A 14,473-nucleotide genomic window follows, 5' to 3' on the forward strand; every position below is an offset into this window, starting at 1 on the left:
GGCATAGGGGGAAGGTGCTGCCTTGCAGCTCTTTCCTCTTATTTGGAGTCTGTGATGGGGAATTTGCAGTCTGAAGGTCCCTTCCAAGCTGAGAAGATACAGCAACGGTTTGTGGAAAGGCTGCACAGGTGACCCTGTAAACAGGAAGAGAGAAAACGTGGTAAATGTTCAATTTGCACAGGAAACACACTGTGCCGATCAGCAGCTGCCGGGGTAGCACAGAGCTGCAGGGAAAGGTGCTGCAAAGAGGAAACCACAGCTGGGGAAGGAAGGGAGTTTGACTGGAGGTTGCGCCTTGGCTCTGTGAGGTTTTCAGCTGGGTGCCCAGAGAGGGGGTCCTGGAAGTGCAAGTGGAGGGACAGGGAAACCCGAATAAATTGCATTTGCAGTAGAAAGCAAGAACATCTCCTCCCAGTTCCCAGAAGTATGACACCATCCTGAAAAGACAAAACATGTTCTTATGTGGGCAGACTGCAGATCAGTTGTTTGCACATGTCTTTCATGGTGGTATTTTTTTTTAACCAGTACTCCCAGTTCTTTGGCCCCGATTTCTCTCTTTTTCCCTCCTTTTTTTCTCTTTTTTTTTTTAATATAAAAATAGAGGAGGAAAGTGAGGGTGTGCAGGCTTTGTTCCACAGAGCTATTGCCAGGGTGGCTGGGGGTGTCTTGCCTGCTTGGCACAGTCTGATCCATGAAACAAGATGAAAGGAAACCTCCTCTGTGCCATCTGAGATGGCTCCTGAAAAAGCCAGGCTTGTTCCTCTGGTAATGTGATGTGTGTGCCTGAGATTTGAAGAGGTCAGTAAAGAGTAGTTAATGATTGACCCTCTCGTGGAACCTGCAGCACCTAATTTGGGAGAAAGGGTGACTTTAAATGTTCCAGCCTGAACAAATCTCAGTGATGATCTTGACATAAATGATTACCGAGGCAGCCTTGTTCTCACCTAAGCTGTCATTCTTTAAATAGTAACTTGAACTACTAATTGGGCAGTAGAAATCCTGCTGCTTTGTATGGGGAGTGCTGTAAAAATAGGCAGCATGTTCTTGTAATTGCTGGTAAAGATTTGTAGCTTCTTCTGGCTTGTCAGTGAGGCAGTGGTGAGTGTGCTCAGCCTCTCTGCTGCTCCTCGCCCGGGTGTCTCTCCTGCCTGTCAGACCTGGCAGGTGGACTTGGCAAGAGAATTTGGGGAGGGCACCACTGTGGGCACAGAGCCAGCCCTTCCCCAAAGCACTGCTGCAGAGGGAGCCAGGCACGTAGGAGACTTTCCCCGGGAGTGTGGCGTGCACTGATCTGGAACAGGATCTGTGATTGAAGGGAACTGCTGTTTGCTGTAACCAGGTGAGTTAGGTAGGTGAGTAGTTAGGCAGGTTCTCTGCCCATTAAACTCCTCCTGCGTGTCCTGTGCTGCCACTCACTCTCCTATGCTGATGACCTGCTGGCACCTGAATCTGTGCTGCTGGAAGAGGCAGCTCTTGGCTGGACCTTGTGCGTGCTGCAAACACCTGCAGCCCCTCCAAAATGTTCTATTTATGGAAGTGGCTCAAAGGATCAGAGCATGTCAGGGTGCCAAGGGCTGCTTGAATCATTTCCATTACGCCTCAGTGGATCTTCTCTTGTTGCTCAGAGGCTGCTTCTATTTTCACAAACAATTTGTATTTCCACATAGCACTGTTGCCTGGCCCCTCCTTGGAGCTGGCACTGAGCAGCCGTAAACAAGGTGGTTGGTACAGGCAGGGACTGAAGTTTGGTGCCCTATTCCAAGCCTTCCTGGCTGCAGCAAGTCTTTGGAGAGGGCCAAGTTTCCTTGCTGTTTCTGAGCTGTGCCCTCTTCACCTCCTGGTGTTGGTGCCCATCGTGAGTGTCATCGGAGGGTCTGCAGATGTGTGTGGGAGCTCCTTGGGATCATGTCACTGCTGTACACATCAATACACTTTCAGGAATTCATGTACTCCAGCTTTAAATACTGAATATTTCTGTTTTGAGATCTTTTTCTGTGGAGGGTTACAGATGCTTTAACACACACAGCCAGGAGTTAAAAGGTCACTGCACTGTTCATGGCCCTCCACCCTTCTTCCACTCCACAGCTGAGCTATCTCTGTACAGTGCTGACACAGAGCAACTGCTACTACTTTCTCAATTCTCCCTCTCCCCTTGTTTTCCCGAGTTTAACCTCTCACCCACATCTGTTTCCTATGAATTTATCTTTGTGGAGAGCCCAAAAAGCCTTGATGCTGTGGGTGAAGCTGTGAGCCTGTGCCTGCCTTTCAGAGCTGCTGTCTCAAGTCAGTATTTAAGATCCTGGGCCACACCAAGAGGAGACTGAGGGAAAGATGGATGAAAAAGATTGAGATGTAATGTGAAAACTGCAGAGAGCCTCCGAAGTCTGTCCAGGACAGATTTCTAAGGATGTGACTTGGGAGCCTCAGGCTGCAGTGCTGCCCTTCCTGCCAAAGTGATGCCTCTGGTGGGACATGTGGTGTTTTGGGGATATTTGTTGCTTATTTGGGCTATCCACAAATAGCAAGGCAAGAGAAGGGACAGATTAAATTATCAATCAGGAGCACATGGCAATGGGAAGGAACAGTCATTGCTGCCTGAAGGCTGTTTGAGACCATCTTAGCAAAGATGTTGGTGGGAACAATGTACATGGAGAGAAATGCCTCTGCCTTCCCTGGAGTGCTGGGAGGGGATAGAGGAAGGCTTGCAGGCAGCTCAAAAGCCTCGGATATCAGCTGAATTCCTGCTGATACCTGATGGCTGGAAGGTGGAGTGAGGTTTGTTTGCAGTAGACACAAAGCTGGGAGGGTGGTTTTGGGCAGCTGGGAGAGGCAGGGTGCAGCCAGTAACTGTAGTGGTGCTGAGGCTTAAGTAGAAGAGAAGGAGTTGCAAGATGGGGCTGTGTGATCTCTAGAGATGGAGGGAGGGCAAAAGCAGCCAAGGGAATCTCCTCTACGAGCCACACAAAGCAGTGAATCTGAAATCACTTGTACGTGAGGGATTCCTGCTAATTAACTAACTAACCAGGGCTCACTGGGAATCTCTAGTCTCACTGCATGCTGATGGTTATGTAGGTGACTTCTCTCCCTGTTCCTCCTTTAATATTGAACTTTGTCAGATGAGTTATTAAATATGGAGGAGAGTGTTTTATATCACTGGCTTGCAGCAGCAAGAGAGCAAGTGCTTTGTCATATCAGCAAAGGTTACTTACGAGTCAGATAAGTGTTGGGAGAAGGAGAGGTGGAGTGCACTGGAGCTGTGGGTTAATGAAAGTCTAAAGGCACATGTACTCACTCAAGGAGTTGTAAGCAACCTTGGGATAGGCATGTAACAGGAGAAGAGTTGACATGAGGCAGTAAAAGGGAACTTCTTTCCTTTCATTTTTTTTTTAAACTGCCCTGTTTCTGTCTCGGTTACACAACGTGGGCTCTGTTCAGCGTGGGAGTTTGCATGCAGAGTTCCTCATGCAAGGGCAAGAACAGAAGGCTGGAGTTATTATTGATCTGTACGACCTAAACCCACTTTGAAAGAATAGAAAATGCTAATTATGGGGCAAGAGTTAAAGATGCATCAATCCTTTAACAAATGGAGAAGGCAGGTGAGCTGCCAACCCTCCTGGGAGCAGGGTAGTTAAATCCAGGAAGGATTTTTCAGAGCCAGGGCAGCTAAAGCAGGGTGGCTACTGCAAAGCCATTCCTCATCCTGATGCCTGCAGTGAGGGTAGGAAGCTATTCATTTGAGCAGGCTGTTGCTCAGTGCCAGGCCTTGTCAGCCCAGTGTCTGGAACCAAAATAACTGATTTGACTGTAGCTGTCACTAGTTTTGTTAGGGAAAAATCTGTGATGAGAACATGACAGCTGTAAATTAGGAGGAACCTATTTTTGTGTTAGTCCCTTCAGGTTCTGCCGGGTTTAGTCCCCTGTAATTGCCAGGCCCTTGCTGTATAGTTGTTTCAATAAATTAATGCATCTCCATTGTTAGGTTTTTACCCTGCTGCTGCAGGGGATGCCTATCCCCTGGGTGCCTGTGCATCCTTTTCCTGCTCAGGTTTCCCTTGTCCTTCTGCTGCTCTCCTTCTCCATTTCTCACTGATTATAATAAAAACTGGAATGTGGAGGCTGTATGCCCAGCATGTTGTGACACCCTGTGTGTGGGGCTTTTCTCTTCCCTCCTTCCTGAAACGCTGCAAACCCCATCCTAACGCATGTTCCTCTCTCATCCCGTGTAGAGGACACCAACAACATCTCTGAACACGAGAACAGCACAGCTTCAGAGCACAAATGGCCTTCCTGCAACGCCCAGGATGAAATGCTGAACTTGGCCTTCACCATCGGGTCCTTCCTGCTCAGTGCCATCACGCTGCCCTTGGGAATTGTCATGGACAAGTACGGCCCTCGCAAGCTGCGGCTGCTTGGCAGGTGGGTGTCCTGTGCTCCCCCAGGTGGGCTGAGGGGTGAATTCCCACTTTGTCTGGGGCAGATGGGTGCTGTTTGGGTGCTGTGCCTGTTGTGGTGTCCCTGCAGCATTGGGAAGAGTATGAGGGATGGGATCTGCTGGTAGCTGGTGGCCATGCACAGGGCTGGGATGTTTTCAGCCAGCACAGTGAATTGCTCCATAAGGGAAGGGGCTGGAACTCCATGTCCACACTTCTGCTCTTCAGTGTTGCTCTGTGATCCCCGTCCAGATGGAGCCTGGAGGGAGAGTCATTTGTGAGTCATGGAGGGGAGCTTTCTCCTTGAGCTGGGAGCTGTGTCCTGAGGGGCACAAAACCAAGATGTTACATCATTGTTTGCAGGCTGGGGAGTTAACTTGGGAATAAACACATCCTGTTGCCTTTTCTAGGGCCCTTCTCTTCCATGTGGTGTATGTTGCTTTATGCCTTAAATAACAAGGTCTTAGCTGCTTCCATCGTGGCATGTAGGGATTAGTGACTTGTTGGGCTCAGTGGACCCCAGCACTGTTTTAATTGTCACGATTTTAATGCAGTGAACTTGATCAGAACCCAAACTGGCCTGTAGGCAGAGTGGGAAAAACAGGGCAAGTCTCTGACTCAAACCCTACCAGAGAGGAGCCGTGAGTGCTGTGACCACAGCTGGGGCTCAAGACAAAGGCTGCTGCTGTCTTTGGTCACCTCGGGGTGAGGGCTGGCAAAGCTCTGTGGGGAATTTGAGTCCAGGCAGAGCTGCGTCATTACTGGGAGGAAAGGTTCCTGCCTCAGCCCTTGTGCAAGGCTTGCCCGTAATATTTGTTTGTCTGTTAACGTTTGGGTATTTCCCTGGATTTTTCTTTCCAGATTGCCAGCTTCCCTCCCTCTCACAGAAATTACATCGCGCTTGCTTAACGAGGCGCTGAGGAGAAGGAGGGAGATGTAATTTACTGCGTTTAAGGCTGTCTGTGAGAAACTCATGGGTCTGGTTCCCTTTCAGTGCCTGCTTTGCTGTGTCCTGTGTGCTGATCGCGTACGGTGCCAGTAACCCAGACTGTAAGTCAGCGTCTCTCTGCTGAGCCGGGAGGACTCTGGGGCTGTGGCTTGGGGTTTTTGGGGAAGCAGACGAGTGTGCTCAGGCTGTCACACCCCCAGTGCTGCACTGGGGTCTTGCTGAGGGCATGAGCCAAGCCTCTGCCAGCCTGAGGGAGCCAAGTGGCTCTGGGGAGGGCTGATGTTTCACAACACTAAGTGGAGAGCACAGTCAAGGGCCAAATGTCTGAGATACCCAGGTCTCTTAGCTTTGTGGCTGGGCAAGGACAGGTCCTGTAAAGTAGTAATTGCAAACAAGTTCATGGCTTTTTCAGGGTTGGGAAATAGGTAATAGCACACAATGTGTAAATTGTTTTCTTGCCAGGGATGGATGGAGCTTGCTCCTCGAGACCAGACAGTGACATGACACTTTAAATCCAGCTCTTTCGAGTAAATCTTCCTTTTAAGACCCATCAGACAAGCTGAATCAGCAAGTCTTTTCCTTAGAGAAAAGAAACCCTTCCATTCTGGGGAAAGATGATCCCATCCTGAGCTCTGTTTTGGAGGAAAGCCCTGTCCCTCCTGATCTGTGTGGCTGGGGAGATGGGTGCTGGGTCAAGAACAGCGTGACATGTCCTGAGGGTGTTGATCTGCTGACGGTTTTGTGTGTCAGGGCCAAAGCCCTCAGGGCTCTTTTCTCCTTTCCCTCCCCACCCTAGTGAAAGCTAAGGGCAGGTTTTTTATTGTTGCAGCTCTGTCTGTGCTGATATTCATTGCACTGGCTCTGAATGGCTTTGGTGGGATGTGCATGACCTTCACATCGCTCACGGTAAGTGAAGAGTTATTACCTGACTGTTCTGTCCCTTACTGTGGCTGTGAGCTGGGCTGGCAGGAAAGAGCAAAGTGGATCTTCTGCCCGTGGCTTGAATAGCACATGTTTGTGTTTGGTACAAAGGGTCAGTCACCCTTGGGACTGAGAACTAGGTTGTTATTCTAAGGCTTGTTTTCCCCAGTCCTGTTTTTTCACCTGCCCCTTGTATCTCAGGTGAAGGTTGGGGGATAAAAAGGAAGTGTTTTTGTCTGGGACTCACATTGTCATATGCCTGTACATGCAGTGCTCAGCTACTTGGCAGAGGCTGGACATGTGTTTGCACTGGATTTAGCATTGACATACTGCAGGAAGAATCAGCAGGGCACAAACCCTTTGCAACTGGGTATGACCAGCTTTCTGCAAGCGCAGTTTGCATCTCGCCTCAGGAGAGTGATTGTTCTTGAGCACTAAAAGCTTTTACTTTCAGAAGGGTGAGAGTCCTTTGCAGGTTTCCTTAGAAGTGCTGCATTGTTGAATGTGTCCAGCTCCATCTGTGCAGCCTTCTTGGATATGTTTAGTTTAGGGATTGTATGGAAAGCTTTGGTCAACAACTGTCAGCTGGATCTCTACATTTTGGGGTTCTTTTTGCCTGGAGGCAGAAGCAGTATCATTCTCCAAATAACTGCTTTATTTTCTGCCTCATTACCCTGATTGTTGTCAGCATGGCTGAAACAGGGCTGCGTGGAAAGTCGCCCAGAAAACAAGTCTGGGAAGCACTGATGTTTTTTGAGCTGTGGTCAAAAACTTTCAGATGTGGACTGCACTACCTTGAACTTGCTGTTAAAGTAAAACTTCCTATTAAAGTTACCACCAATTTAATAGGGCTTAGGCACTGGCTGAACAAGGCTTAATCACTGGCTGAACTCCTGAGACCTAAATTTGGCAGAGGCTGGGTTTCGAGAGCACTCCGTGTACTGTGATTTTGCTGCTGCTGTTGCCTTCGTGTATTCAAAGCTTTCAAAACTCTGTGCAGATGTTGCTCTCTCCTTTGTATGGGGCGTTCTTCACTGGGAGCTTTGGCTGTGGTCTCAAGGAACTGTGGGGCAAATGTCATCCTGCCACACTTCAAATAAAAGCAAGGAAGAGAGGAGCACATCAGTACTGCTGTGGGAGAGGGGAGGATTCCCACCCTGCTGCTGCCAGCATTGGTTATTGTCTCTCTGGGTGATTATGGAGGGGTCACAGATTATTTTAGAACCACTGATGATGATAGGAATGAGGGCAAGGATAAGGAGGAAATATATTGGATGTGCTGTACTGTGGCTTTTAGCACCAGAAGAAGTGAGCAAAGCCACTTATTAGTACCCTCATTAGTGAGCCAGTTCCTCAGTGCTGAGGAACTGCAGGAAAAAGGTCAGATCTTCCCAGAAGAGATCCAAGCCTTGAGGAGGTCTGAAGCAAGTAGTGATGCTGTGAGATCACACAGGGAGGCCTCAGGTGGAGCCCACCCCCTCCAGACATCAGTGTGTTTTTATAAAGAGCTGAGGTGGCTTCAGGCCTGCCTTCTCCAACCCAGAGTCAGATGTAGCTGCTGGTGCCTCACTGCACAGCTGCACAGAGGCATTTTGGTACCTGAGGCGTGTGAACGTGGTTAAAAATAATCTAAAGTGGGAGGGAAGCACTTCTTCACCTGCATCACAGCGTAGCTGTGCTGGTGACTGTTGGAAGCAGCTGTAGTTTGGTTGTTGGCAGATCACTGTGTGGTTCTGCCTGCGAGCTGGGGAGCTCGCAGTTGGTGTGCCAAGAGCCACCTTCTGTGGTGACACGATGATACCTTGTGGATTCCTTCCAGCTGTGGCCCACAGAGACAGGGAGTGTGACAAGGGAGAATGGCATGAAGCTGAGGTGGGAGGTTTAGGTTGGATATCAAGCACCCAGAGGGTGGTTGGGCACTGAACAGGCTCCCCAGGGCAGTGGTCACAGCACCAAACCTGACAGAGCTCAAGGAGCATTTGGACAATGCTCTCAGGCACATGGTGGGATTGTTGGGGTGTCCTGTGCAGAGCCAGAAGTTGGACTTGATAGTCCTGATAGGTCCCTTCTAACTCAGCATATTCCATGATTCCATAGGGATGACAGCTCCACGGCTTGCAGGCTGTGGGTGACGTGGCTCGTACACCCTGTGCCCTGTGTTGTGCCCAGGAGAGGTTGGAGTAAGCACTGAAAGGGGAGGCTCAGAGACCTTTGTAAGGACGTTCATTGCCAGGGCGGTGAGCCCTGAGCCGCTCCTGGTGCCAAGGGAGCTCGTTCTGGCTGACACAGGCCCTGGCTGCCGAGCACACACGTGCACGCACGAGTCACAGCAAGGTGACTCCCTTCCCCTGCCAGCTGCCAGTGGCCTGAAGTGCTCCAGGAAATGGGTCAATCCTAGTGGTGCATGAGCTGGTCTTCTGCCACCCCGGGTGGGTTATGGTTGGTGCTTCATGGCTGGGTGTCCATGAGAGAGCCCCTGCAGTGTGTGGGGTTGGGGTGCTCACCCAGGGAGCTTCATCAGGTGTCGGAACCTCCTGGGCCGCCTGCGTGGCAGGGCAGGAAACTGGGATCCTCCGTGCCTCTGCAAGGGATAAATGGGATCTCTGAGGATTAGAGCCTGGGACAGTACTGCACAAAGCTTTGCCTCTTGAGTTTAAAGCCTTTTTCAGTGACAAGTCCCCAGGGTATCATGAAAGCACATGGCAGGCTGTGGAGCCAAAACAAGCTGCCGTTTCTGGGTGCCTTGTCTGTGGCTTGGGGAGGAGGGGGAGCGAGCAAACGGTGCTGTTCCCAGTTCTGGGAACAAGGTCAGACTGTGCCTGTTGTTAAAATGCAGAGGGGAGATTTCTGCCTTGTGACTTGGTCTTAGCCAATATAAGTGAAGATTGGAAATGGAAACAGATCTGTGTTGGTGGCTCTGACAGCAACACAGGGATCTGGCGCTGGTCCTGCTCCGCAGCAATTTCATGCAAAGAAATAAACATGTGTGATAAATTACCACAAAGAGCCTTTTATAGATTGTTCTCTGTCCTGTTTTCCTTTCAAAGAATTACAGCTGCTTTGCTCTTTATTTTCTGCTACAAACAACCCCCTATGATCAGGGCGGGGGGAACATCTCTGTATAGGGAATCTGCTTGGAAATATTAGGAAAACTTAGGGCTCTCTGAGCTTTTGTTTGTTGGAGAATGGGAACAAGAATTTCCATATGCTTTGAGCAAAGCAGGCAGTTTGAAGCTTTCCTGGAGAACATATTTTTAGTGTCTGTATACCTTCCAAATACACCCCCGACAGGGAAAACAAAGTTTAATTGAACAAAAATACCATTCTCCAGTAGTCAGGTTCTCAATCCCTTGACTTCTTCCATTGTTTTTCAAACAGTCCTTGCAAGAGGAGGGAAACTGGGTTTAGTAGTACTGCTGTGGTATCTTCTGTATATGGATTATCTCCAGGAAAAAGCTGAGAAAATTATAAAAGGTGATCTCAAACTCACTATAGGGCAGATAAGAAAATAATCTGCAAGAGGAAATTATTTATCAGTGTAGGATTACACACCTGCAATAAAGGATTCCAGGAAAAGTTACGTATGGAAACATTCAGTTAGTGTCTTTCTGACAGGACATGAAGTTAATAGTACATTGAGTGTTATTGACCTTTAAACAGAAGGCTGAAGAGTTTCTGTCATCATAGGTCTTGCAGAATTGGAGCTGTCGTACCAGAATGGGCAGAACTTAGTGGAGGAGTCACTTCTGGCCTGCAGAGATAAGACAGAATGGGGATCAGATCTTTTTGGTGGCAGAAAAACAAAGAACCCACTTGCTCTCCGTGGCTTGTGTTTTTTGTAGGGTTTTTTTTTTTCTTCCCCGTGGTTCATTTTTTCCAATGCTTGCTACTATAAAGACAGCATGAAAAATTACTTGGTAAATATTATGTGTTATTTTAGTAGCTGGTCCTTAGCTGAGACCTGCCCAGGCCCTGCCAGTGCTGGCATTCACAGTCTGAGAGGTTTTCTGTCTGGGTATAGACTACTTTTCCCCTTCACCTCCTCTCTGCCCCTCCAGGTAGTCTCATATTTCCCTTCCTTCCAAGTGCTCAGTGTTTGCAGTTTCTGTTTTGATAGGGTTGGATAAGACCTTAAATCTCTTCTGGTTTTTTGTTGGTTTGGTTTTTTTTTAATCTAGCTGCTTGCTTGGTGCCAAATTGGATTTTAGGAAATCTTTAGCCTTTCTAGGACTTCTATGCCCATCAAGGCAGAAGCAGACTTGGGTCTTCCCAGGCATAGTTGCCTGTTCTGTGTCTCCAGTAGCCCTCAGAGCAGGAGGATCCACCTGGGAGTTGCTTGTCTGCTGTATTAAAAAGGCTTTTTGTGATCTTCGGGTCTCTGGGGAGAACCACCCCGAGCCAAGAAGCAGCTGTGTTTGTGGAGCCCTTGCCCTGCCCCGAGCTCCCCAGCAGGAGCAGCTGCTTGTTGTCATTTCTGGAGATCGTTTTAGGTGTGTGGTGTTTGAGATGAAGCGAATGCCCGGCCTGGTAACAGCGACCAGCCCTTCTGCAGCCTGCAGACACCGTATCCTCTGCAGATGCTGTTCTCTGGGGTGTGTATTTAGGCCACTGCTTCCAAGGAGGGATTTTTTCGAGCCTGGTAACAGACCTTTGGATCCTTTTGCCGTTTCCTGCCTGCAGCTCCCGAGAGCAGCCTGTTGGCAGCTCTCCCGCATGCGGGGATCTGGGATGGGTGTGGGGATCCTCTGCAGAGCAGTGCAGCGTTTTCTGCCCGGGGTTCACCGGCACATCATTCCTGCTGCTCCCTGGCCGGGGTTATCTGAGGACCTGGAGGCTGCACTGCATAGGAAGCTCTGCAGTGGGACACAGGGATGATAAACAGCCAGATGGATCCTGGAGTGTGCCTGCACAGGAATACTTGCGTTGTAAACACGCCGCTCCTGCTGTGACACAAGCCAGATTTGCTTGCCTTATATGCTGCTCCTGGGAAAGATGGATTTGTTTTTCAGCAGTGGAAGGGGAATGTGATGGCAGCATTTGCTTGCTCAGGCTCGGTCTCATGTTCTCTGAATTGTTCTGTGCAGTGGCCCCTTTACACAGATAAAATGCTGGTTGTGCTTTCAGTCCTAGAAGGCATCTGCAGTGTCCTGCTTTGAGGTCCTCTGAGGCTGACGTGGTAATGATGCTCAAGTGAATTTGGGGAGTAAGTGACCCAAAAAAAGGAGGTGGGAGGGAAATCTGCCTGCCTGCAGCAGAATCTCTGCCCGTTGACCAGACTCAGGAGGTATCAGCCGAGCTCTCTGTAGCCCAACAACTTCAAAGCCTCTCCCTGTAATTTTCAGTTTCCAGGCCATCATTGGTGAGTGATGGAAACTTGCTCATGTCTGGTTGTTTAGGAAAACAGGGAGTTCCTCCTTTAAAAAGAAGTGGGAAGGTCTCCCAGCTCTTTCTGCCTTTTTCACTCTGCTTTTGGGTCCTGAGTGGAAGCAGGGGCTGGTGAACCAGCCTGGGAGTGATTTTTCCTGTTGAGGTGGCAGAAGTGGCTGCTGTGAGCTGCTTCTAGCTGTCCCTACCAAGAATCTGTCTGCTTTCCCAACAGATCCTTGCAGAACCAGCCTGGTCTGCTCCCAGCAATGCCAACACACCTGATGGGAGCCCAGGCAGTGAAGTGGGGTGGGTGGCAGGAATGGCAACATGAGGTGCTGTTGCTTGCTACAGAGTTCAGCAGCTGTGTAGCTGTGCTGAGCAATAAATCCTTGGATATCTAGTGTTTGTGATTGCTTTCCTGCACTTAGCTCCCAGATAGGGTGCTTGGGCATCTGAGACATCCAAATGATGCAGAAATTATCAGCTTTAGCTAGAGAGAGTCTGCTCTCACAGAAGGAGCCATGGAGATGGCTAGAAATGGAAATGCAAACAGCAGCACCGTTCGTGTTTGTCTCTGTTCCTTCTTGTCATAACAGGAACTTTCTGGTCTACTGGAAAGATTTGGATGCTGACCCCAGGTGCATAAACAAACCTGGCAGTTCAAGGTGTTGCAGGGTGTGTTAGACTGTGGCAATCACGGCCTATGTCTAACAACTTTTGACTTAAAAAGAGGGTGATGCACAGAGAACTTGGGCACGGGTTTTTTGGAGAGGAAAAGAGGTGGTGGCTGCAGACTTTGGGGTAAGAAACTCTTAAAGAAAGTGCAAGAGCTGGAGCACACATTCCTGTGCTAAAGGTGACCAATGCAAACTATGCTGTCAGTCTGGAAAGAAGCAGTGTCACTGAGCACATAAATCTTGAATTGTAGACATTCCCTGTCACTGGAGACACCAGTGCAACCTGCAGAGTAATATCCTAAAGAGCTAAGTCATTCCTGAGTAAAACTGGCTGCTTCACATTCTGGTATCCAGGAACCTTAATCCTAAGTGCCAATATTGTCCCAATAAAGCCTCGTTCCCTTGGCACCAGCCTGTTTCAACCGATTTTTCATTCCCCAGCTGCCCAACATGTTTGGTGACCTTCGTTCCACGTTCATTGCTCTGATGATTGGCTCCTATGCTTCCTCTGCTGTGACTTTTCCAGGAATCAAGGTGAGGCCATGGGATCAAGACTCGTGACTGGGGGTGGTGTGCTGGCGTCTTGCACCATTTAGCAATAATGTGGCAAGAAAGAGGGACTGTTTGCTAAAGCACTTTTTAGAGATGTGCATTTGCAAGATTCAGTTCCTGTCTGTATTAAAGGCTTCCCAAGTGACTGCCTTGAGAATGCAGCAAATAGAAAATTTAAAAAGTGCTAAGTTGAAGTAACAAATTTCTTAAAAAAGATCTTAAATTTTTCAATCTCTGAGCCGTGTATATGTATTTTTTTTAATCCACATATGTACACTTAACCTGTGTGATTGTCACCAATGGTTGGCTTTGAAGATAATTTATTGCTAGCAAAGGCACTGAGGGGACAAGAGACAGTCACCTGAGCTGCCTGGATAGATCACTACTGCTTCTGAACCAGAGTTGTTTGATTGCAGGGTTGGCATAAGGGGGATATATAAAGGTAAACCAATCTCAGGTGTGCAGGGAAGTTCCTGATGGCTTTCCAAGAAGAAGGTTCTTGCCACAAAACTGCTTTTTTTTGTAACCACCTGAGTTTAACCCATTTTAAATGTAGTATGTTCTTTCCCAGCGGTTTCTCTCAGACCTCATTCAAAGAATATTGAAGGATCTTTCTACTCTTACAGCTAAAAACATGTTCCCTTGTGATTTCCAGGTTATATATGACTTTGGGGTCTCCTTCATCCTTATTCTGCTTGTCTGGGCAAGCTGTGCAGGACTTGTTTTCCTCAACTGTTTCTTCAACTGGCCCCTGGAGCCTTTCCCAGGACCAGAAGACATGGACTATTCGTAAGTTCCCTCTATCCTGGCCTTGAGGGCTAATCCTGTTCTTAAATCTCTAGAAAGTGCTGGCAGAAAGAACTTGGAGGAGAGGACAGGGAACTCCCTTGCATGTTGTTTATTGCTGCCACCTCTTAGGTTGAGGATTTATGTCTGCTGTTACCATTATGTCTTTATTGGTGAATACCACTGGAAAGTGGAACTTTCCAAAGCGTAGGAATTATGGAAAAATAATCTGTCCATAGTCATAAGCATTCCTACATTGACCTGTGCCAAATTGGCCTGGGGAAAGTATCTCTATGTGCTCTGGATCCAAACCATGTGTGGGTTTGTAGATGGAAACTAGTGCCTTAAATCCACAAACAGCCTTTCTGACTCTTGCAACTTTGCTGCCTCAGGTTCCTCACCCTGTGTTGCAGCTCTCATGCCCTTTGCTACCCAACAGGGTGAAAATAAAGTTCAGCTGGCTGGGATTTGACCACAAGATCACTGGGAAGCAGTTTTACAAGCAGGTGACGACTGTGGGGCGCCGTCTCAGCGTGGGGAGCTCCATGAAGGGCCCCAAGGAGCCGGCGGCCTTGCAAGAGAACAACAAGCTCTGCCTGTCTACAGTGGACCTGGAAGTGAAGTGCCAGCCTGACAGTGCAGGTGTGGTTCCCTGAGTGCCCCAGGGATGCTTGTGCTGGCACAAGCCCATTGGCCTCTTTGCTCTGCTCCAGACCTGTTCCTAAGAGTGATACGTGATCCAGGTGTTGCCAGGGCCATGTGCCAGCCACTGTGACGGAAATAGGAGTTCA

The 14,473-nt window shown here is 48.8% G+C and overlaps 1 protein-coding gene across 2 annotated transcripts in view; it reads left to right on the forward strand.

Moving 5' to 3' along the window:
• Nucleotides 1-14,473, forward strand: part of SLC43A2 (solute carrier family 43 member 2) — a 30,174-nt gene that overhangs the window by 4,848 nt on the left and 10,853 nt on the right. For both annotated transcript variants that reach the window (XM_027691177.1, XM_027691176.1), the window contains exons 3-8: nt 4,227-4,416; nt 5,425-5,480; nt 6,209-6,285; nt 12,786-12,878; nt 13,552-13,685; nt 14,122-14,324. In XM_027691177.1, coding sequence (XP_027546978.1) covers nt 4,227-4,416; nt 5,425-5,480; nt 6,209-6,285; nt 12,786-12,878; nt 13,552-13,685; nt 14,122-14,324 — 753 coding nt within the window. The remainder of the gene's footprint in view (nt 1-4,226; nt 4,417-5,424; nt 5,481-6,208; nt 6,286-12,785; nt 12,879-13,551; nt 13,686-14,121; nt 14,325-14,473) is intronic.

This window comes from Neopelma chrysocephalum, unplaced genomic scaffold (genome assembly GCF_003984885.1).
Source record: "Neopelma chrysocephalum unplaced genomic scaffold, ASM398488v2 Primary Assembly neopelma1_82, whole genome shotgun sequence".
NCBI lineage: Eukaryota > Metazoa > Chordata > Aves > Passeriformes > Pipridae > Neopelma > Neopelma chrysocephalum.